The sequence below is a fragment of the Lytechinus variegatus genome, chromosome 7, assembly GCF_018143015.1.
Source record: "Lytechinus variegatus isolate NC3 chromosome 7, Lvar_3.0, whole genome shotgun sequence".
Taxonomy (NCBI): Eukaryota; Metazoa; Echinodermata; class Echinoidea; order Temnopleuroida; family Toxopneustidae; genus Lytechinus; species Lytechinus variegatus.
In genome coordinates this window covers 18,129,226-18,151,360 of record NC_054746.1, presented here as the reverse complement: position 1 = coordinate 18,151,360, position 22,135 = coordinate 18,129,226, and the positions used below count along the sequence as shown (strand labels likewise).

Genomic DNA, 22,135 nt, shown 5'->3' with positions numbered 1-22,135 from the left:
ACACAAAATTTACGAGGGCAACTTTTTTACCTCAAAACAGGTATAATCCTATTTAACAGGAACTCTTGGCAGGTATACAATTGCACATAAAAGACTTTTTTTTTTGTTTATTCTGCGAAGTCAGATCATAGTCTAATTTAAAAAATCTAATTTTTGTAAGTGGAAGAACTGAATAACTTCAAGGTGACACTGCTTAACAGCAAATCAAAATCAGGTTTTCCATTAGTATTGATGGTCATGTCAAGTGGGAAGCCCACCCAGATGTCAAGTTGGATATAACTTTAAAAGAAAATCAAAGTATCACACCAATAAAAATTGGTGAATAACCATTAGAGAATAAGAGAATTATCCATTCTCAGAGTTTAAATTCTAAAGCCCCATGCAAGCAGCTCTCTTATAAGGCATGTTATATAACTTCCATCTATCACAATTTGTTAATTGCTCATAACTGAATCTTTTTTCCCCATAGAAGTGTGTATAAACAATGTGTCTGATATTGATTACACAGGTACATCATTATCAATTTTCTGAGAAAACTGAACTATAAAGGAGTCACATTATTATCATTATGTAGCAAATGAATGAACTGCTTGCATGAGACAACACAAATTATCTTTAAGAATCAATTACTTTATCAATATTTGATGGATATTTGTAAACTGTCGTGTTTCTTGAATTTCTCTGCTCTTGTGAAAACCAACTTGATGTTGAGATGGACTTCCCTTTAAACCGCAAGTTTTGTGGAACAGGGCCCAAACTAAGGAAATTAGCTTCTGGTTCCAATCTATTCCATTATGAAACGATCATCTTCTTCCAGGCACCCAAGCGTTTCCATGGGAATCAGGCTTATCAGTGTATGGGATATCCCAGATCCATGGTCGATCTGAAACGAGACAGAATAGAAAAGTTGGTCTAAGCTACAAGAATGAAACTAAATATATATATGATGTATATGATATGGTATGGTTAGATCATGCATTGCATTTTATGAATTACAAAGTGATACACAATGAAATTTTCCTTTAAAATCTGTATAAGCATCATCCTCTTCATTCCATGGTTCTTTTTTTTTTCAGTCATATTCTTCGATCATCACAATGTTCTATCATGATTGCAGTTCTAGTACATGTAGTTTATCTTTGTAATTATAAAATTCCATTTCCTTCCTTTCTTTTGTTCTTTGGAATAACCAAGTTTTGTGAAAAATAATGAAATCTATCACTGTCAGACCCAATTATTAAAATACCAACTTACCTCCTGCTTCATCAAAAGCACCATTTTCTTAGACTCACCTGATTTAGAATATGGTGTGAGAGGAACGTCCCAAGGGAGTGAGAATTCTTTCTGGCCATGCCCATCCACTAAGGGAAACGTCTTCCAAGTCTTATCCTGCAAAGACAAAATTCAGGGAAATAATATGGTTTTCTTTCTGGCAACGTCAAGGCCAATTTCAATGCATGTACATGTAGATATTTTCATCAATGATCAATTATTCAACATTCTCACAAACTGTAAAAATCAATATATTCTTACTGTTTTCATTTGTCTCAATGTCTATAAGCAATAGCAGGGAAACAACGCATGAGTGGCTTGGCGAAATGGAAACAAAAAGGAAACAAACTGAAAATTCTGATAAATGAAAATGAGCCATTAAATTCAGCTAAAAATAACAAAGAAAGACAAAAAGCAATGAGAGAGAGAGAGACAAAAATAAGAAATAGTCATAATTGAAAGTGACTTAACAGGAAATAAAACCATTCATGTATGAACGTTTCAATGAGAATAGTCAAGGGACAACCTGCTTCAAACTCTCATCTCATTACAAACCATATTAGATTTAAAACAATATAAAGCAACTTATCTCTAGATGTGTGAATAAATCTCCAAGGAAGGAGAAAGCTAGCTTGTGAAATCAGCATAAAAACATTGATTCATAACAAGGTATTAACAAGAAAGGAATACAGTAAATGTTAACCCGCTTTATGACAGGAAGAAAAGAAGAAAATGAAGTGATTTTAAATAAATGAAGCCTCAGTGGCTGTCAGAACTGATATGATTATTTTCATCACAACTGCCACGAGAGTGGAATAAGCAGATTGCATGGTGTGTGACCACGCATGCAATGACAAATCTAAAAATTTAATTTCCAAAAGCACCTATAAGATTTACAGTTAATCAAATATTTCACTTCATCACTTCCGAATAAAGAGAATGTAGGTATGAAATGTTGATCGAATGGATGAATAGTTTGAAATTGTGTGGTTTTAATTGCAAAATACAATTATGAGGCAGAAGAAATTGATCATGATGGGAACAATTATAAGATCATTAAACGATACAAATATGGTAAAGAAAGAGTAAGATAAATGGTAAAAGATGCTGAAGGAGAAAGATGATATAACACACACTGAGAAGGGAAAATAAAAAGAATTGATCAGAGAGAGAGAGAGAGAGAAGAGGAAGAAGAGGGAATGTGAAAAGAGGGGGGGGGGATGGGTAGATGATCTGAAACAGAAATATTGTTAGGCATGCAGGGGGAAGAAGGGGGTTGTGAAGGAGAAGAGAAAAGGCACTAGTAGTAGTACTCCATTATAATGAATCATAAAAATATTTGATATAAAGCAAAATGCTTCAACAAAGTGCATGTACATTTATGCGGAGGCTTAAAAAACACAATTCAGGAAGAGCAACCAAAGAAAAAAGAATAACATTATAAAAGAAAGGAAAGGGTAAGATTAATCAGATACATGTAGGTGTGGGGTGGACATTACAATGGAAGATGGGTATTAATACACACATTGTGTAATATACTTTTAAAAGAATAAGATCAAGATTGAACTAAAGAAACAGTTTGTTTAATATAGCTGCAGAGGAAGGCAATTAAAAATGAAATGGGATATGAGAGAGATGAAAAGGGGAAATGAGAGGGGGGGGGAGTGGGGGAAGGGAGAGCGAGGAATGGGACAAGACAAGAGAGAGAGAGAGAAGACAGGAAAGGACTGATGGAAGGATAGAGAGAGGAGATAGAGAGAAGGTAGAGATACCGGAGCAAGAGAAAGAGAGAGAGAGATAAGTTAGTTACACATGAAATATTGAAAGAAACAAATACATCTCAGGAGAATGACAAAAAGATTAATGACTGGCTATATTGAGCATGACATTTCCCCCATTTCATCATGAAATGGATAGACCCTATCATACACTATTACATCTAACACTGTCAACATTTTGTACAATTGGTCTGTGTCTAACAAAATTACTAACCCACTAATTTGATTACAGTGAAAACCCCCAGCACGTTAATGTGTGTACAGCACTTTCTTCAACAAGCAATATCTGACACCAAACAATGAATAAGGTAAACTACCATTAAGTCATCAAAACCCTGAATGGACAAGCTTTTGTGTGAGCAAAGGTTTTCTTTCAGCCTTGCAGTGAAAAAAAAGAAAAAAGCTGAGATATAATTCTTTTTTTTTAAAGATATCGTATAGGCATGACAGGTTTGTCTAGTAATGCAAAAGAAAAGACAACCAAGTCAATATAATAGGGTGTATTTACCATATAAGTGGGGCACATCTACTGCCAGTTCTGCTTCAATCTCGCAATAAATCATTTCTAATTTCCACGATGGTTTGACATCAAAATTTGTAATATACATGCACTTAGGGAGCAGGGAAAGGGGGCAGACCACGGCTGTAATTGTTTCATTGGATTCGCAAACATTCGTAATATGACAGCTCTCTTTGCTTATATGCAGGAATCATTTCATTTCATTTCACTGTATTTAGTTAAACAAGAGAAATAATCAGATAAACCACACAGTGTTTGCTCGGCTTCCTGATGATCGGTCGTGTGTTGTACTTCTTTCCTTTCAACGGATGAATAAATTTGACTGAAGGTATTTTACAACAATAAGCAAAAGGAGAGGGCTCTTAAGTAAAAGCATGACATTTGTCATCACAGTTTTCACAATTGGAGTTTTTCCTTGGCGCACAAATATGTTTGGTCTTTTAAGAAAATTTTACAATTATCCGTCAAAGCTGAGAAAAATTACTTGATCATGAATTCATGCCATGATTTAAATTGTCACTTTTAAAAATTATTGCCACAGATTGAAAAACACCTTTCATTAAATGGTTTATTTTTCAAATCTGATTGCATTTCCAGTGACAAAAAGGGGGAAAGAAAATGGATGTAGTTCATATGGTGCATACGGTGAATCAAAGATAAAACTATTGATGGCACTTTAAAATAAGATATAAAACATATCAAGTTTACATTTATTATAAGTTGAGATCTGGAATAATTAAACTAAGTGACAATGAAAAAGTGAAACTAGTGCCCTTTGTAAGTCTTGCCTGCATTAAGGCAAGAAAGGGCTAGTGTTGAATTGATATTATGTGAAATGACAAACATTTTCTCTTTCTAAAGGTCAAATCCTCCCCCAGAAAAATGTGGGTTGGAATCAATAGAGAAAAATCAAACAAGCCTAATGCTAAATATTCTATCAAATGTAAAATAAGAAAGTTATGGCATTTTAAAATTCTGCATATTTTTCACATAACAGTTAACTCAGTGATATGCAAATGAGAGTCGATGATGTCCCTCGCTCACTATTTTTTTGGTTATTGCTCGAATTATACAATATTTCATTTTTTTTTACAAATTTGACCATGAGGACCAACTTGATTGAACCATAAAATGTTTAAATAATATTGATTCCAAATATTCAGTGAGAAATAAACTTTGTTTCATATAACAATGAGAAAATAAGAATGTTTCATATAATTTAATACAAAGAAAATAGTGAGTGGGTGACGTCATCAGTCCCCTCATTTGCATATCGAACAAGGATGTGCATTTCATGAAATTAAACGAAACTTTAAAATGTCATAACTTTCATAGTTTACATCTGATTTTGATGAAATTTTCAGTGTTAAGCTAGTTATATTATTTATTTTCATTCATATAAACTTTATGTTGGGGGCAAACTTGTCCTTTAACTGACATGCGAAAAAATACATGTACATTTGTCATATATTTGTCATGGCATAACAAATGGAGGCGCTGTAACTAAAAACTATAGTTTTTTGTAGAGAACACCCCCTTGACAGTGCACCTGATCAGGAAGTTATGCAACAGTCATACCAACAGAAACTTGACTTCAAACAGAATGATGATACAGTGTGTAATTGGTATAATGTAAAATATTTGGTTAGTTTTGACCTGTAGCTGGATTGTATGGACAGGCAAATTCTCGGATTGGATCTGGGCAGTTTCATCCTGTGAGAAAATGTAAGTAAACCAATTTGTGCATTTTGTTTGTCTCAAACATAATGTAACTGAACTTATCAATAAAAATCAGCTTCAGTGCAGGTATATATAAAATGCAAAATACGTGGAGTAACTAAGATATTGTAGATATTGTAAATATTGGACATTACTGAGTAGTATCATTTCTCACTGAGTAATTTAAATCGCAGGTGAAATCAGGTTTAAATGAAACTTTAGAGCAATGTATAAGCCAATTTTATTGATTTATATTAATCTTTTAAGTTTAATTAATAGTGATCAAAACCAGGAAACATTCTTAATGAGAGTGGGGTATTAGGACTGGGTAGTTGATGTTACAGTATATAATATTTTTCAGGTAACTCCTTGGACAGATGTCCGATAGAGCTACCCTACCGGGTGAGAGAAGAAGGCCCTTTTGTTTTTGACGTCGGTCGGCGTTAGAACTGGCACGATTACCAGCATGGAGCAGTGATAAGGAACACGATGACACAGAGGATCGAGGAAGAAGGAAAATTCAGATAGACAGAGATAAGAGGGAATACTACCACTGCACTAGTGAACAATTGATCTTGGTGATCCTTTGCAATGTATGTAAAATGGGTAGTAGAAGTGAGATTTGACAAAAGAAAAGAAATATTGATCTTTGCGGTCATCTTTCCACTTCCATGTTTGGTCCTCGAAATTGATAACAAAGTTTCTAATGATCTAATGAGTTGAATTGGTATAGTTATGTCTTAGTGACAAGAGGATTGGTGTAAGTTGATCTTGGTGATGATAAACCTCTCCATATGATCCAATTGATGTAATAAGAAATTAAAGTTTATGTTATCGGCACTCTTTGACATTGATTATTGACAAGTACGTACGTTTTCCCAAGGTTAGTTTGGTATTAGAATTACCGGTATGACGGAATAAGAGATACGGTCTAGTATTTCGAAATTTGAGTATTGATATGTGAATTTTGATCAGACTGGCAAACTTTGACCAAATTAATGAAAAAAAAACTGCATCTTGTTATACTACAGCATTCTAACTGACGCTGTCACAATTGATGATTTGCTAATATGCAAGGGTATTAGACGTTAACCATTTAGAAGATTGTAAAAGATTTTTTTTTTTTCAAATTGATTTCCATTTCTCAAAATAAATTATAGTGTACCATTTCATTGTATTTGCAAGGAGATCAATCTGGTAAAGCTGTTCGCTCCAATTGTACCGATGTTCATTTAAAAGGCAAGAGGCTTACCCAGGTTGTCAGTAAAATTGTTTGATTTATTATGTATGAAATGAAAAAATGTATGATTGTCAAGTTGACAACGAAACCGAAATTGTTCTTTTGCTGATTTCCATCATTATATAATAAATTGATGATCTTTGGTTTGATATTTTAATCCTTGTCTCCTGGCATTTCATTTAAAGTCACTAATTCTGACACCTAGATAATAATAATAATAATAAAGGATATTTATATTGCGCACATATCCACCTTGTTAGGTGCTCAAGGCGCTCCTATATTACCCAGCTAAGCTAGGCGTTCATAGCGCACACAGCTTCTTAAGGAATTACTTCCTACCGGTACCCATTTACCTCACCTGGGTTGAGTGCAGCACATTGTGGATCAGTTTCTTGCTGAAGGAAATTACGCCATGGCTGGGATTCGAACCCACGACCCTCTGTTTCAAAGTCCGAAGACTAATCCACTGGGCCACTAGATATGTTCACTGTTTTCTTGGAAATTCAGTATGCTCCCCTTTGTTTACAAAAGGACATTGTGTAAATTTCCAATGCAACCCTTGTCATTTGAGGCCCGTTTCATACAGGACCTGCGAATGCTGTAACTTTGCCATGATGGCAACTACCATGGCAACATGGCTCAGCATCCAATCATAATCAAGGTTTCCATGGTGGTTGCCATAATGGCAAAGTTACAGCAGTTGCAAGTCCTTTATGAAATGGGCCCCAGGATTCATTCATTGCTGTCATGCCTTGGCACCAATCAATATTTGCATCACTGCAAAGAATACCTCCTGATCATCCAAGCATTAACACATATCAAATTATCGGGGAGAACATACTCTTCCAGGCCATACATAATGATTATGTGCTCATGTCATATTTCTTCCTTAAATTGGGGATTTGTGAGGTGTCAAGTTTTTTTTTTTACTCACATGGTAGTACTAGTTCCAAAGGAATCAAGTTTTTTATTCCATGATAAATGATCAAGGAAAAAAAAAGCCTGTCTTATGGCAAAGGATCAATAATGTAAATTATCAAGTTTCATTTAACATTCCATTTAGACAATGGAGTAGCAGCTGAAACCTTGTTTGTATTCAATGATTCTGTATGAAAATGTGAATTTAAAAGAAAATAAATCATATCTAAAATATCTCTTGGCATGTTTTTTTTATATATATGACCCTTTGAGCTCTGATATCAAATTCAGTGATTTAGTATCAGAAAGCTAGACACATGGGGGTGATTTCAAGTCCGATGTTGGCCTTGGTGTTGAAATTTAGATTGCTTCCCCTAGCTCCAAAACTTAATCAGATTTTGTAAAACTGATCCAGATCACATTATTGACATCTCAAAAACTTGTGACTTTTCAGGACCATCTTCATGTTATGTTTGGTGTTATAATCATGTAAAAATTGACCTAACACTAACACCAAAAGGTCAACACTGAACTTGAAATCACCCACTGTGATATATGCACAATTGAAACATATATGTGGTACTTACAAAGCTACAGGGGATCATCATGACTCCAATCTCATATGAACGAATCATCAGCTGACTGCCATTCTTCTCAAAAACTCCCCAAGCTGCCTTTGACAAATTAGCACTGAAAATAGAGAGAAACAATGAGATTAATATTGTGCTATGAAAAAATGATCTTCTTCCTCTGACCATCCCTTGTCCCCCTCCTTTTCTTCTCCTCTTCATACCCATCTCCTTCTCGTCTCGTCACTTCTCCCTTGCTCTTTTCCCATCTCCTTCTCGTCTCTTCTCTTCTCCCTTGCTCTTTTCCCATCTCCTTGTCTCTTCTCTTCTCCCTTGCTCTTTTCCCATCTCCTTGTCTCTTCTCTTCTCCCTTACTCTTTTCTCATCTCCTTCTCATCTCTTCTCTTCTCCCTTGCTCTTTTCCCATCTTCTCGTCTCTTCTCTTCTCCCTTGCTCTTTTCCCATCTCCTTCTTGTCTCTTCACTTCTCCCTTGCTCTTTTCCCATCTCCTTCTCGTCTCTTCTCTTCTCCCTTGCTCTTTTCCCATCCCTTCTCGTCTCTTCTCTTCCCCCTTGCTCTTTTCCCTTCTCCTTCTTGTCTCTTCTCTTCTCCCTTGCTCTTTTCCTATCCCTTCTTGTCTCTTCTCTTCTCCCTTGCTTTTTTCTCTTCTCCCTTGCTCTTTTCCCATATTCTTGTCTCTTCTCTTCTCCCTTACTCTTTTCTCATCTCCTTCTCGTCTCTTCTCTTCTACATGTACCTTGCTCTTTTCCCATCTTCTCATCTCTTCTCTTCTCCCTTGCTCTTTTCCCATCTTCTCGTCTCTTCTCTTCTCCCTTGCTCTTTTCCCATCTCCTTCTTGTCTCTTCTCTTCTCCCTTGCTCTTTTCCCATCTCCTTCTCGTCTCTTCTCCCTTGCTCTTTTCCCATCTCCTTGTCTCTTCTCTTCTCCCTTGCTCTTTTCCCATCTCCTCAATTCTTCTCTTCTCCCTTGCTCTCTCCTTCTCAGTCTCACCTTGTGCTACATAATTATAGTGGCACATCTGTCTGATATAATAATAATATCACATATATAGCACAAACTATTTTTATATATTATATTGTGCTACAAGACTCCCCAAATGCTGTACATCCTACTGGAATAAATAGGTTTTTAATTTCAGTTTCTGTTTTGGGGAGATTTTGTGCAAGAAATATGCTGGATATCAAACATCAAGATTCATTAACACCATTTGTTGCAAATGGAAATATATTACATAAATTACCTTGTCACCATGAACCACGCAATCTCTTTATTATCTGGAGAAAGTCTGGAATAGGATTTGATGTGAGGGCTGGCTCTGCTACGACCCATTCTAGATGCCTTCCACTGACTGTATACAAGAAACAACCACCACAATATAAATAAGAAGGGTTTTGTTTTGGTTTTTCATGGGACTAAAAAGAAAGAAAGAAAAGTGTACATGGAGCTTGAGTGAGAGATGAGGATTGAGAAAGAATGGGTAAGGTAACATAAGAGTAACGAGGGGGGGGGGAGCTGGAGGTGAAATTTTAGCTTAACTTCTATTATAATAAACAATTATCTTTTTTTCAGAAGACATGGCATGTATTGTTAACTAATGATATCCTTAAATCAGATGATTTAGAGCAAATTTGCAGTGAAAAGTACGACAGAGACATCTCATAAAACATACACTTTACAGTTGTTAAAAAGTTGAAAATAAAACATAAGAATTAACAGACAACACTGTTACTTGAATTTTAAGTTGTGGATGTAGCTTTCCATGCAACTAATTTTGTAAGTCACCCAGCACCGAAACTATATAACACATACACAAAAAAAATTAATTCTACAATTGTTAATATCTAGTTCATACGATAGATATCAATAGCAAGCTCACTTGTAATGTTCCTGGATACAAATTTATGAGATAAAACAAGAAAATGCTTACAAGAAGAATTGGTGAAGATATGGCTGTTTCTTGGCTGTCTGTATACTGTATGGTAATGATCCACCAGCAGGGTAACCTTCAAGGCTTGTTCGCACATTATCAGAACATGGGTAGATCTATATAAACCAAGCAAAAGATAAAGGCTATTATCAAAGACAGATGTTCACTTTGTGAGCAGAGCATACACTTCTATTTGGGCGCGTCGTGGTCTAGTGGTTCTGACTCTCCTTTCTCAAACAGAGGGTCATGGGTTCGAATCCTAGCCATGGTGTGTTTTCCTTTAGCAAGGAATTTATCCACACTGTGCTGCACTCGACCCAGGTGAGGTGAATGGGTACCGGCAGGAAGTAATTCCTAAAAGAGCTGTACGCACCTGAATCGGTAGACTAGCTTAGCCGGGGTATATAGGAGTGCCTTGAGCACCTAGCCAGGTGGACACGTGCGCTATACAAATCCAATATTATTTCTATTATCAATATTATTTTAAAAGATATCCAATTCAGGATGAGATGTGTTGGTGGAAAGCTTACATGGTTCCCACAGAAAATTGAAAACAATTCCATGACTAAACTACTGCTCTCCATGACTTCCCGTGTCGTCCAGGGAGTTATGTAGAATTTGGGGTGTCACAAAACTGGGAAAAATGGAAATCATGAACACCAATTATAATACCAGAGTATGATCACAGAGTATAGAGTTGCGAAACACGACAAACTGGAAAGCTGCCTTAGCCAAGAGGTAAATGCAAATCCATGACTTTTCCATGACTTTTGATAAACTTTCCAAATTCCCTAACTTTCCTTGACCACAAATTTTTCCAGGATTATCCAAGACTGTGGGAACCCATGCTTAGTCCTGAAACCAACACGAAGTTTGTTCACAATGCATTAGATAGATTACAAACAAGCATTTTATATAGATGTTATAATCATCTTTTCTTATTTTTTTTTCATTTTCTTCTATTCATGCACACAGTCAATAAATCACACAAAAAAAATCCACACAATTTAATGGGGGGGGGGGATGAGAAAAAATAAGTTAAAGCTATGAAAACTTTTGGTTGACACTACCTAATGATACTTCACTCACTCTAAATGATTTTTGTTTTTCATTTATGATTTGTAATATTCCACAGGTAATGAATTATTTTAGTTTTTTTAACAGTTACCCATATAAATAAAAGGCACTATTCATCCACAATGCGTGGTTTACATCACCTATGTCAGAGCTTATTAGTTCGAGATCTATGATACTTTTAAAGGCTTTCCTACAAAAGCCTTGCTGACATTAACTACCTGAACTTACCTTTGAAAATTAACTTTAATTAAAAGATTGAAATATTGTAAATTAAGGGAAAGTGAACTGTCATGATTTGCTGCTAATATTAATATCAGCGATTATCATAAGAATCACACTATATTCTTGGCACTCAAAAGTTAGGAAAGAGCATGCAATTACCAGCTTCATATGTCTTGTATCAGCATTGGAGGTGAATGTCCCTGATTGACCTTTGACACTTGACATACTTTGAAGGAACTCTGCACACAGCCATTTGGTCTTGTCTGCACCCAGAGAACCAATACTGGAAAACTGACCAATGACAGGCCAAGCCTGGACTAGATGTTTGTCTGGACCATACTGCCGTAGAATCTGCAACAGAATGATCATAACAGATGAAATTGAGATTGATTATAATTGATAATAACAACATTAAGAAGAATATTTGTAAATTGCCCATATCCATCATGCTCCTGGCAGAGAAAACATAGGACATCGAAACATATTCACTTGGGGTAAAGTCAGAGGGTATTTCTTTAACTTTGTATCAACCCATTGCCTACTGTAAAAGGTGGTCACTGTAGAAAGCATATGAAAATTACACAATAAAGTGTAGGTAAATGAAGGATCTTTCATTTATTTTTATTAAAAATACACTAAAATCTACATGATTCCAATGTCTTGGGACCAAACCCTAACACGTCAACATGTATCATTAACAATTTTTCTTTACAATTGAATAAAAAAATAATAAGTGAATAAATACATGCAAAGAATCATGAATTATTGAATTATGTGACTTTTCTTACCTTTCTGACTTTGAGATGACCCCATTTATCTTTGGATTCTCCAATATGTCTGCCAGGCACTGATGCAATTAGAAATACCCTGTCAAAAAAAGGAAGTAGGAAATCCATTCACAACAGCTTTAAATTTTAGCAAACAACAATGAATTTGATATTAAAGTCTAACTTGGAAATCTCTTCGACAAGGAGATATCCTGATAAAGAAATCTGTCATTTTTTAGTTAACACAGCTGGCAAGTCATTATAAAAAAAATGAGACATTACAAAGAATTTAGACTTACTTTGCACCTGAAAGGTCATGTTGAGTGATATGATCTTTCCATGGCTGCAGTGATGGTGCTCTGTAGGCTGTAAGGTAGGCTAGTAGATCTCTTTTGAAGAAAGTGGGTGATTCTCCATCCGATGCTGTCTGTTTGGCTGAAGGTAACTTTGGGAAGAGAGGACTGATCCACACTCTGAACAATCAAATTAAAACAACAAAAAATCATTTATTTTAACAAACCTGTTTACTACTAAATTACATACTCTAAAAATATAAGATTAATGATTTCTATTTTTACCCAGTCTACAAAATTGACAAATGGTTGTAGAACATCATTCATATCATTATCAGAGTATACTTGTGTCTACTGCCCTCGATTTCCACTCAAAATAGAAAATATTTAGGCCTATGTTGAGTTTTTAGTTTAAATCCATTGTGGCACTATTCATGTGCATCTAAAGTAGGAGTATTTTTATAAAATGAATAAGCTCCCGTTGGGAATAATTCTTCTTATTATTATTAAGATTAATTTGTATTAGCTTACCCTTGAGTTTTCTGATGCCAATCCATCTCAATGATGTTAGCCGTATGAATCACTACTCTCATTCCATTGGCATAGAGAAGAAACATCATCTTACTGAGAGAAATAAAAATTAGATTATGTCAGTGGTCCATGTTAACAACAGTGAACTGGGCCCCATAACACAAAACTTAATGATCGATTGTTGGGCCGATTTTTACAATTGATCATACACAATAAACAATGCAATTAATCCTAGTAATCGGCCCCTTGATCAATCACTATGCTTTTTAATACAGGGTCTTGTAATGAAATGCAGGATTCTGATGTTGTTTAACTTTGAATGGGCAAGTGTGACAATTTTATTATTAGTCATTTTCTTATATTTTCTGGACTTCTGGGGGATGTTTGACAAAGATTTTAGTTCTAGGTTGATCAGCTGGATCCTGCAGCATGCTGATTTATAATATTTTATTTTCTCTCTGCACTTAAAGTAGGAAGCTACATGAAAAATGAGACTGCGGCGTGCCAATTGTCTGCACCATATGCTGGCAAGATCCCAAACCATGCAGTTTTGTGTAAGTGTCCCTTCATATCGGTAACACAATTTCCCTTAAAATTTGATTGTTTCGTTAAAAATTGAGTTTAGGAGTTAGGACTAGTCCCTACAGAAGCATCCATATCTTAAAGAGGAATGAAACCTTTGGAACAAATAGGCTTGTGTAGAAACAGAAAATTCAAAGAATAAGAATAAGGAAAGTTTGAGAAAAATCAGACAAATAGTGAGAAAGTTATGAGTATTTGAAAATTGCAATCACTAATGCTATGGAGATCCTCCCATTGGCAATGCGACAAGGAAGTGTGATGTCACTGATGAACAACTTTCCCTTTGGTGGACTATAAAATACCCTCAAAAGGTCTCTATTTGCTTTTTCTTATGATGATACAAACTCTTTATCCATGATGTATTCTTAATAAATATGTAGTACATGCCCTCATGTAGAAAGAACACATGATTTATGGATAGATGTGATAAGAGGCAATTCAAGTGAAATATATACTAAAGTATTGGGGAGAGTTGTTCACAAGTGACATCACACATCTTTGTCACATTGCCAATTTGCTATCTCCATAGCATTAGTGATCGCAATATTCAAATGCTCATAACTTTTTCACTATTTGTCCGATTTTTCTCAAACTTTTGTTGATCTGTTTCTTTGATTTGTTTGTTTTCACACAAGCTATCTTGTTCCAATGGTTTCATTCTCCTTTAACTTCCACTGGAAGTGGATGTAGTTCTAAGTAACTTCTGACGGTTTCCATTCCAAAAATGCTAATCCATATGGAGGCTTCATATTACATCTTCATGAAGCTTCCTTACAGATGGACATACAAGCATTTTGAAACAATTTCTTCATTATATCTTACCTATGGTGTGTACCATACATGATATCAAGCCTTGCCTGACATAGTTTGATGTTAGGGAAAGGATGCGCTGCTTCATGAAGTGCTATTTTTCCTTCCCTCTGCTCTCCATGTACAATCAGTAATGGTTTATCTCTGGAAGAGAGAATAAATTACAGGAATTTACATGATTTTGAGTTTCCATTGATCAGGAAAAAAAATTCTTTCCTCTCCTTCTGAATCCTCTGCTTCTGATGAGATCAATTTTCTGATCCCTTTACTTAGGGTTCATGTTGTTATGGACACAATGCATAAATTCTACAATGATATCAGTTCCACCTTAACAAGTTGATTTGAAAATTTTGAACAAATATGGTAAAAAAACATGTAGCATTGCATTTAACTAGGATATCAAAGAAGAAATGTATTGAATTGGTATTAAGTTTAAATTATTTTCACAAGTTATTTTAGTGCACATCATGATCAGAATACAAATGATTAAAACAATTAAATCAATCATTCATTCCATTTTTTATTTTATTTTTAAAAGTTTTTTATTGATTTGATATGGAGAAGCTCTGAACAAAATCACAATATGTCAAAATGAGTCTTCAAGTTTCAGTAAAGAGTAAAACCATGTTTTATATTTTAGGACAAAGGTGTAAATATTTAAAATTTAGAAAAAAATGCAAATGAACTGTGTGGCACCATCAGCTCTCTTAACGTGTATATTGCTTGTATTATGCAGAAAACTTTCAATAGAGACAACTTTAATTTTCATCTGGTTTGGAAAAGTGTCATGCTAGATTTATATCTCATTATTATTCAAACAAACAAATATGTTGGAATGTAATCAAACTTTAGAAATTTAGCAAACAACACTTAATGCATTTGAAATCTCTAGGCTAGGTTTGGCAGTATGAAAACCACTCGACTACCCCTTTTAACCAAATCAACAGCCAGGCAGTTTACGTTGTTGTGTCAACCCCCTAACAGATAATTTTATAAACCCAGTACACCTTGACCAAAATATGCAAGCAATACTCCAGATGTCCTACTAAAAACACACAGTAATTTCAAAAGTGATTTCCATCATCAATTCAAACACAATGCTCATTTAAGTTTTTGGTATGATTCCCCGGAAGGATGCTGTGCTCACCAAAGTTCATCTGCATCAAGATGACTACTCAACTACATGTATTATCCTTGCCTCTCTAAGATGCTGCATAAGAAATATAGCTGAAAAGTCATTGAACAGCTTGGATACTAACCTGAACTCTCTTGGATACTGCTTCATTAGCCATGGTATGTCAAACATGTAGTTGAACTGAGCTGATTCCACCAGTTTTCCCATGCACGGATCTAGAATATCTGGCAGAGTTGGTACACATATTTTTTGTTCAAATATGCCAAAAGAAAGCTTGCATAAAGTGGTACTTTATTAAAAAAAGTTCATCCATTTCCCGTTTCAAATGAAAGTTGGATTGAATTTAATCATTTTTGACAAATCAATTAATTATGTATTCAAATTGCTTTTTATAACAATAATTTCAAATTTAGAAAAATCATATTACAACTTACCTGATACGAATCAAAAGACTGAGAATCTCATGTAACATTCATAAAGCTACATGTATAATAACTTTTTGTGTCAACTTTATAAAAGCAACCCTGAGGCCTTGAAGTCAGTACTTCTATCAAACATATGATATAAGTGGAGGACAAAAAAATATTCAATCTGATTTTGTATTCCCCTGGACGCAACCATTTTAATGAAAATTTCTTGAACATGAACATAAAAAAAATCATCTTACCTTTGATATGCACAGCATACTGATTATTATAGGTTGACGCAATCCCCCTCAACTTTTGTGAGAAGGAAACCATATGGTGATGACTCCTTAATTGCTTCTGGACAGGACAGTGGATATTTCTTTCCTTCTGATTTCTGTCTCTTGGGTGAAGGCTTTCCAGGGCTTTTCTTGCCTGTTTTTAGATGGGGATGGATATGGAAAAGACAACAATGTATGGGATAAGAGTCAAAATTATTTACCTTGCACATCAATCATCTTTCATATCAGATGCAAACATTTAAAAGAATGCTTTATCATTCTGATCGTTCATATTTTGCTTGCCAATCAAAAGACCCATTGCAAATGCAATTGCCTCTCCCCTCTCCTTGCGTATAACTTATTTGTTTTCATTTTCTAAAATCATGATTTCTATTAATACCTTGATGTGTGTACTCTTCCAAATGAGAAGGGTTCTTTCTGTAGCATTTGGATCCATAATGGCACTCCTCTTTCGACCCACGGGGCATGCTGGTTTCTCCTTCCTCGATGATCACCGTGTCCTCTTTCTTCAATCTCTTTGTGGACTGTGATATCAATGATTTCTTCTCCTGGGATTTAGTTTTTACTCCAGTTTTCTTCTTTCCTCTCCGATCTTCATCCTCATTTTGTGGGCCTGAATCCGAATCGGATTCCAGTTTCCGCTTTGCTTGTCTCGTCGTCGGATGGTTGTCATTGGTGTTTAACACATCTTCGTCTTCAATGTACGTGGCATCAGAGTCTGAGTCGCTGACAGTATGTTCAGATAGAAAGCTTGATTTTTTATTTGTTGAAGGTCTGTCATCATCTGAATCGGATATATCATGTCCAGCGGCTAAAGCTCTGGCCATCATTAAGTCTTGGTGTTCTCGCTCTTCCTCCATGTCATACTGCAAGAGAGAGGAACAGAGCCAATAGCTAGTATTAAATAAAACAAACCATGAAATTTGATGAATACATCTAGATCTATACATCAAATTTCATGAATTTGTTATCACTGTAAAGTCTTAAAGAATTTTTCTTTCAATTCAGAATTCAGGTCATGCGTTTGAATTTACCGAATGAAAAGAGATGAGTTGGTCCGCATCAAGCTATGAAGAGCTTGATTCTAAAAGGAGATCCAAAATTGATTTTTGACACAAATATATGTGTCTTTGACATGGGAATCAAATGCAACATACCGCATTTGAATTTTTTTGGAAAGGTTGGTAAACACAGATTGCAAATTTGAGTCTTGTTCCAAAAGGAGTTAAATCCAGAACAGTTTTGTTCCAAACGGAGCAAAATCCACTACATGGTTATTCAAAATCTGATATTTTCCCATTTTACATAAAGTTATGCATTCTTATTTTAGGTACATGTTGTGGATACAAGTTTACACCATCGGTTAAAATTTTGCTGAAAATAACACAATTTTAAAATTGTTATGAATTTTTTTTTATTTAGCTCCTTTAGGAATTAGATATCGAAAAGTTGATGTCCTTTGAAAAGATGACAAAATATCTTTTTTTTTTCTTTTAGTAATTTTCAATGGATAAACATTGAGAAAAGATGTGAAATATGTTCTGCTAGCCATATTCATGTGTTTTGTTCCAAAAGGAGCTAAATACATGAAAAATAGAATTTCAAAAATTCATTAAAAAGTGATAATGAATGCTAGATTTTTAAAATCATGATTTAATCCAACTAAGATGGTTTTAGCCAATCATATATATATGATATATATCAAAATAAAACAGCAGTGGCTAAGTTAGGCCCTTAGCCACTGCTACTTTTTTTAGATATAGTGAGACCACCACATATCGACCACCTCTTTTGAAACCGACCACCTTGCACGCATTGAAATTATTTACAAACGATACACGCGGGAGAGTAGGCGCAGTGTCCATACGAACGGTAAGAATTCATTTTACGAAAGAGAAGGGGAAAAGGTAAAAATTTATCAAAATTGTTTGACTATAACCCCCCCCCCCCCGGTAAACAGTTGTTCATACCAAGAAATCTGATAAACGGCTTTAAAACAAATATCCGTCGTCAATTGTCGAATAATGTGCCAGAGCTCGCAGTGGTAGTAGTGAGACTAGCATGTTGACATCATAGCACTGATTTGGAAGAATCAAAATATTTCGCCACCGCGACAAGAATTAGGTGGTCGATAGGGGGTAGTTCAAACCATAGGCTATATCATATATAAAAATTCTACCATCCCTGCAATACAGAATGAGAAGAGGTGACATGATCCAGACTTATAAAATAATGCATGGAATCAACTGGCTTGACAAGGATATGCTCTTCTCGTCTATTACTCTTGAGGCAACTCGAGGTCACCTATTTAAACTCTTCAAGAAAAAAAATAGACTGGATGTAAGAGCAAATGCCTTTGGAGCAAGAATAGTACACGACTGGAACTTGCTACCAAATGAAGTTGTCTCTGCTCCATCTGTAAGCTCCTTCAAAGCCAGGCTTGATAACTTCTGGAATAGAGAATGGTACAGTTACCATTGGGATTGATTTGACATGATTGCAAATGCACCATCATCATGTTCACTAGACACTGTCACACATACCGGTATATTATACTTGTGAAAGAAGATTGAGCTTGGCCTTGGACGAAAGCTAGACCTGGAAACTTGGCTGCAGCGCTCTGCATTTTCCAGTACATCTGGTAATAAGGATATATATATATATATATATATATATATGTGATAGTACGGAAAGACTTCCATATGTCCCCTCCACTAATTTTAAAAAATACTTCTCCAAAACCCCCTTCTGTATTCTCTTTTTTCTTCTTTTTTTTCTTCTTACTTCCGGTGGGAACTTGGATTCAAACCTCTCGCTGCAGAACGAAGCATCTCCAGTCTGTCACCTTACTCACTGAGCTAGCAGGAATTGTTGGAAAAATGGTTTTCATTACGGTTATCTTCTTCTTCTTCTTCTTCTTTCCTTGGTTGGCAACCAGTCAGGATTGACTATTTTTGCCACAGCTTTAGTTCATTTTCAGTAGCTTATTATATATTTTTTTCCATTCCTTTTTTCCTTCTCTCTCTAATTTTTTTTTTTTTTTTTTTCTTTTTTTTTCTTCCTTTTCTTTTGTTATTTTCTTTGTCTTTTTTTCCCTCTTTTTTCTTTTCTTTTTCATTTTATTTTTCTTTCTTTTCTTTTTGTCTCCTCTTTTCTTTTTTTTCTTCTTTTTTTTCTTTTCTTTTCTTTTTTCTTTCTTCTGTTTTCTTTGCTTTTCTTCTTATATTTCTTCTTTTTTTTTCTTTTCATGAATTCTTTTTCTCTTTTCTTTTCTTTTCTTTTCTCTTTTTTTCTTTTCTTTTTTGTTTCCCTTCCTTTTTTAAAAAGATTAATTTATTTTTTTTTATTTATTTTTTTTATTTTTTTTTATTTTTCTTTTGATTACGTTCTGATTCTTTCTTCTGCTACAGTAAGCTGCAACAGAAAAAGCAAAAGTAAACTGGATTTGTGGCCTGATAAAACTCCAGGTTTCGGGAAACCGAAACTAAAGTATTGGATGAAAGTGCAAAGTGCAAAAAACAAACAAAACAAACAAACAAAAAAAAAAAAAAAAAAAAAAAATGAAAATAGAACTAAACAAACCATCAAATTAACAACGAAAATTTTCTCTTCATCCTTATCTCCTTTCTGTCCCCCTGGCGAATCACCAAATCAAAAAAAAAAAAAAAAAAAAAAAAAAACTCGGATAATCAGCCAAGGGTAAGAAAGAAGGAGAAAAGTCTCCTTTCTTCCTCCTTATTCAGACTTTATATAGTCGTTTCGTTCTGAGAACGAAACGGACCAGTGCAGATTGGGTTTCTACTTTAGTACTCTTTAAGAGATCCATTATTTTTTGGGAGGTTGAAAGATTTGTTTCTGTAAGTAGCATGGCCCTCTCTATTATATATTTGGGACATTCGATTAAGAAATGCTCAACTGTTTCAAATTTGTTAGGCCTACATGTATCACAAAGTCCCGTGGGGTGTATATTAAGTCTTTTTAAATCGTAGTTCAATCCTATTACACCAAAACGGAGTCTGTGGATAATGGTTTCGTGGAATCTAATTAGGGAACAGAAAAAGGGAGAATTAACAGTGGGATGGTATAATTTGAGGAGGCTGTGGGATTCATTCCATCTTTTTTGCCATTCTAGATTGTATCTTTTGAAAATGAGATGTTTTATTTCTGTTAAAGATAATTTGTTGTTGATTTCAATTTTTTCTGCAATGCATTTTTTGCTTTCATGTCCGCCATCTCATTTCCACTAATACCGCAGTGGCTGGGGATCCATTCAAAGTTTATATCTATGCCTAAATATGTTAAATTTGTTAATAGGGTAAGAATTTCCGAGACAAAAGGTACTTCTTTTTGTTCTGATATTGCTACGAGGGAGCTTAATGAGTCACTAAATATTACTACTCCTACATATACATCAATATTTTCTAACCAGTTGAGGGCTAAGATAATTGCTGCTAATTCAGCTCTATATGATGAAGTATAATCAGTGAGGCGTTTAGACTGGGAGTAATGGAAAGCTGGAACGTAAAAGGAGGAAGCACAGGCTCCAGTGACGGGTTCTTTGGATCCATCTGTGTAAATATGGAGTTGATTTGACCATTTTGAGTTAATAAGATCGAGGCTCTTTTGTTTTTGGTATAAAGGATGGTCATGTTTATTTAATTCCTTGTTCAGTTCTACTGAAACCTTCGGGCGTTGAAAAAGCCAAGGAGGAAAAGCGTATTTATATGATTCTACAGAGTAGTTTATTTTTTCCGCTCTGATTCCAAAAGGTTTATTATTTTTTTGAGTTTTGGATAAATCGAATTGCCAGCACGGTTTTATATTAAGCAAAATTGGATGGTCTTCATGTGTTTCAATCTTTGTTCTGAACTTATCTGTGAGTACTCTTCTTCTCAGGTCGAGGGGCATTTCCCCGAGTTCAGCCTGCAGGGCTTCTAGTGAGGTAAGAGGGAGCCCTCCAACACATATCCTTAATGCTTGATATTGAATTGCATCTAATTTTGCTTTCATTGTTTGGGATGCACTATCATAGGCCTCGCACCCATAATCCATTAGCGATCTTATTATTGCCCTATAAACAATGAGGAGGGATTTGGAGGAGCTTCCAAATGAAGTTCCAGTAAGGCTTCTGAGAATATTAAGTTTCCTTTTATCGGTTGATATTACTAGTCGTAATATCAACCGATATTACGACTAGTCTACTCTCCAAGAGTATTGGGTATTTATTTTTCTGACTAAATAAACCGATGCCATTGGGAATTACACACACTCAAATTTTTGACGGAATAAAGCCATATTTTGGTATGTATCCGACTTTTCCTTCTTAAATCTTAGATATGTGTTAGATAATTCTTTATAAACCTTCTCCATATTTTTTTTTTCAATTTTAGTGGAGGGGACATACATGACATATGGAAGTCTTGCCGATAGTACTATCATCTTAGATTAATTAAATCATGATTTAAAATATCTAGCATTCATTATCAATATTTAAAGAATTTTTTAAATTCATTATTTTCGTGGTGAATTAAAAATCCTGGCTTGATTTACAGAAGGATACCAACAACATGACCAAAGACAAAGTTAAACTTAAAGTCAAAAGTGGATTTATTTAGCTCAATCCTTGGAACAAAACTCTTATCATAAGAACCTCTCTGAACTTTCTAGTCATGAATTTCACTTGGATGATTTTTGGGACCTGGCAGCCATGGCAGCTGCAGTCAGTGCCGAGATAACACGAACCGGAGATAATTATAACACGAACCGCGGGCTGGACTGCTGATGCCGTAACCCAGGCCCAGCTCTGACGCTGGCTTATTAAGCTTACCACGATCACGAAATTCAGGGAGATCTATGTATGAATAATAAATAATACCTGCTGTTGCAGTTTCAGAGCCAGATCCTCATCATCAGCTAAATTTGCCATGAACTTGCTGCAATTTATGACGAAATCAACTAAACATACGGCAGGCCGAGCCAGGCTTGTACTCAAATGAGTATCAGTCAATGAATCCTGATCCCGATGATCGAGAGGTCGAGGCCGCGCCG

At 35.1% G+C, this 22,135-nt stretch overlaps 1 protein-coding gene across 1 annotated transcript; it reads right to left on the bottom strand.

The window, feature by feature from the left end:
- Nucleotides 1-564: 564 nt before the first annotated feature.
- LOC121418630 (tyrosyl-DNA phosphodiesterase 1-like) lies at nt 565-22,112 on the bottom strand. The gene is given in 15 exon segments (XM_041612606.1): nt 565-883; nt 1,293-1,389; nt 8,035-8,137; nt 9,278-9,385; nt 9,965-10,080; nt 11,423-11,614; nt 12,052-12,130; nt 12,330-12,503; nt 12,855-12,947; nt 14,259-14,390; nt 15,506-15,605; nt 16,049-16,094; nt 16,096-16,220; nt 16,467-16,953; nt 21,963-22,112. Coding segments are annotated over 15 exon segments (1,983 nt in total). The 5' UTR covers nt 22,014-22,112; the 3' UTR covers nt 565-803.
- Between the last annotated feature and the right edge of the window lie 23 nt (nt 22,113-22,135).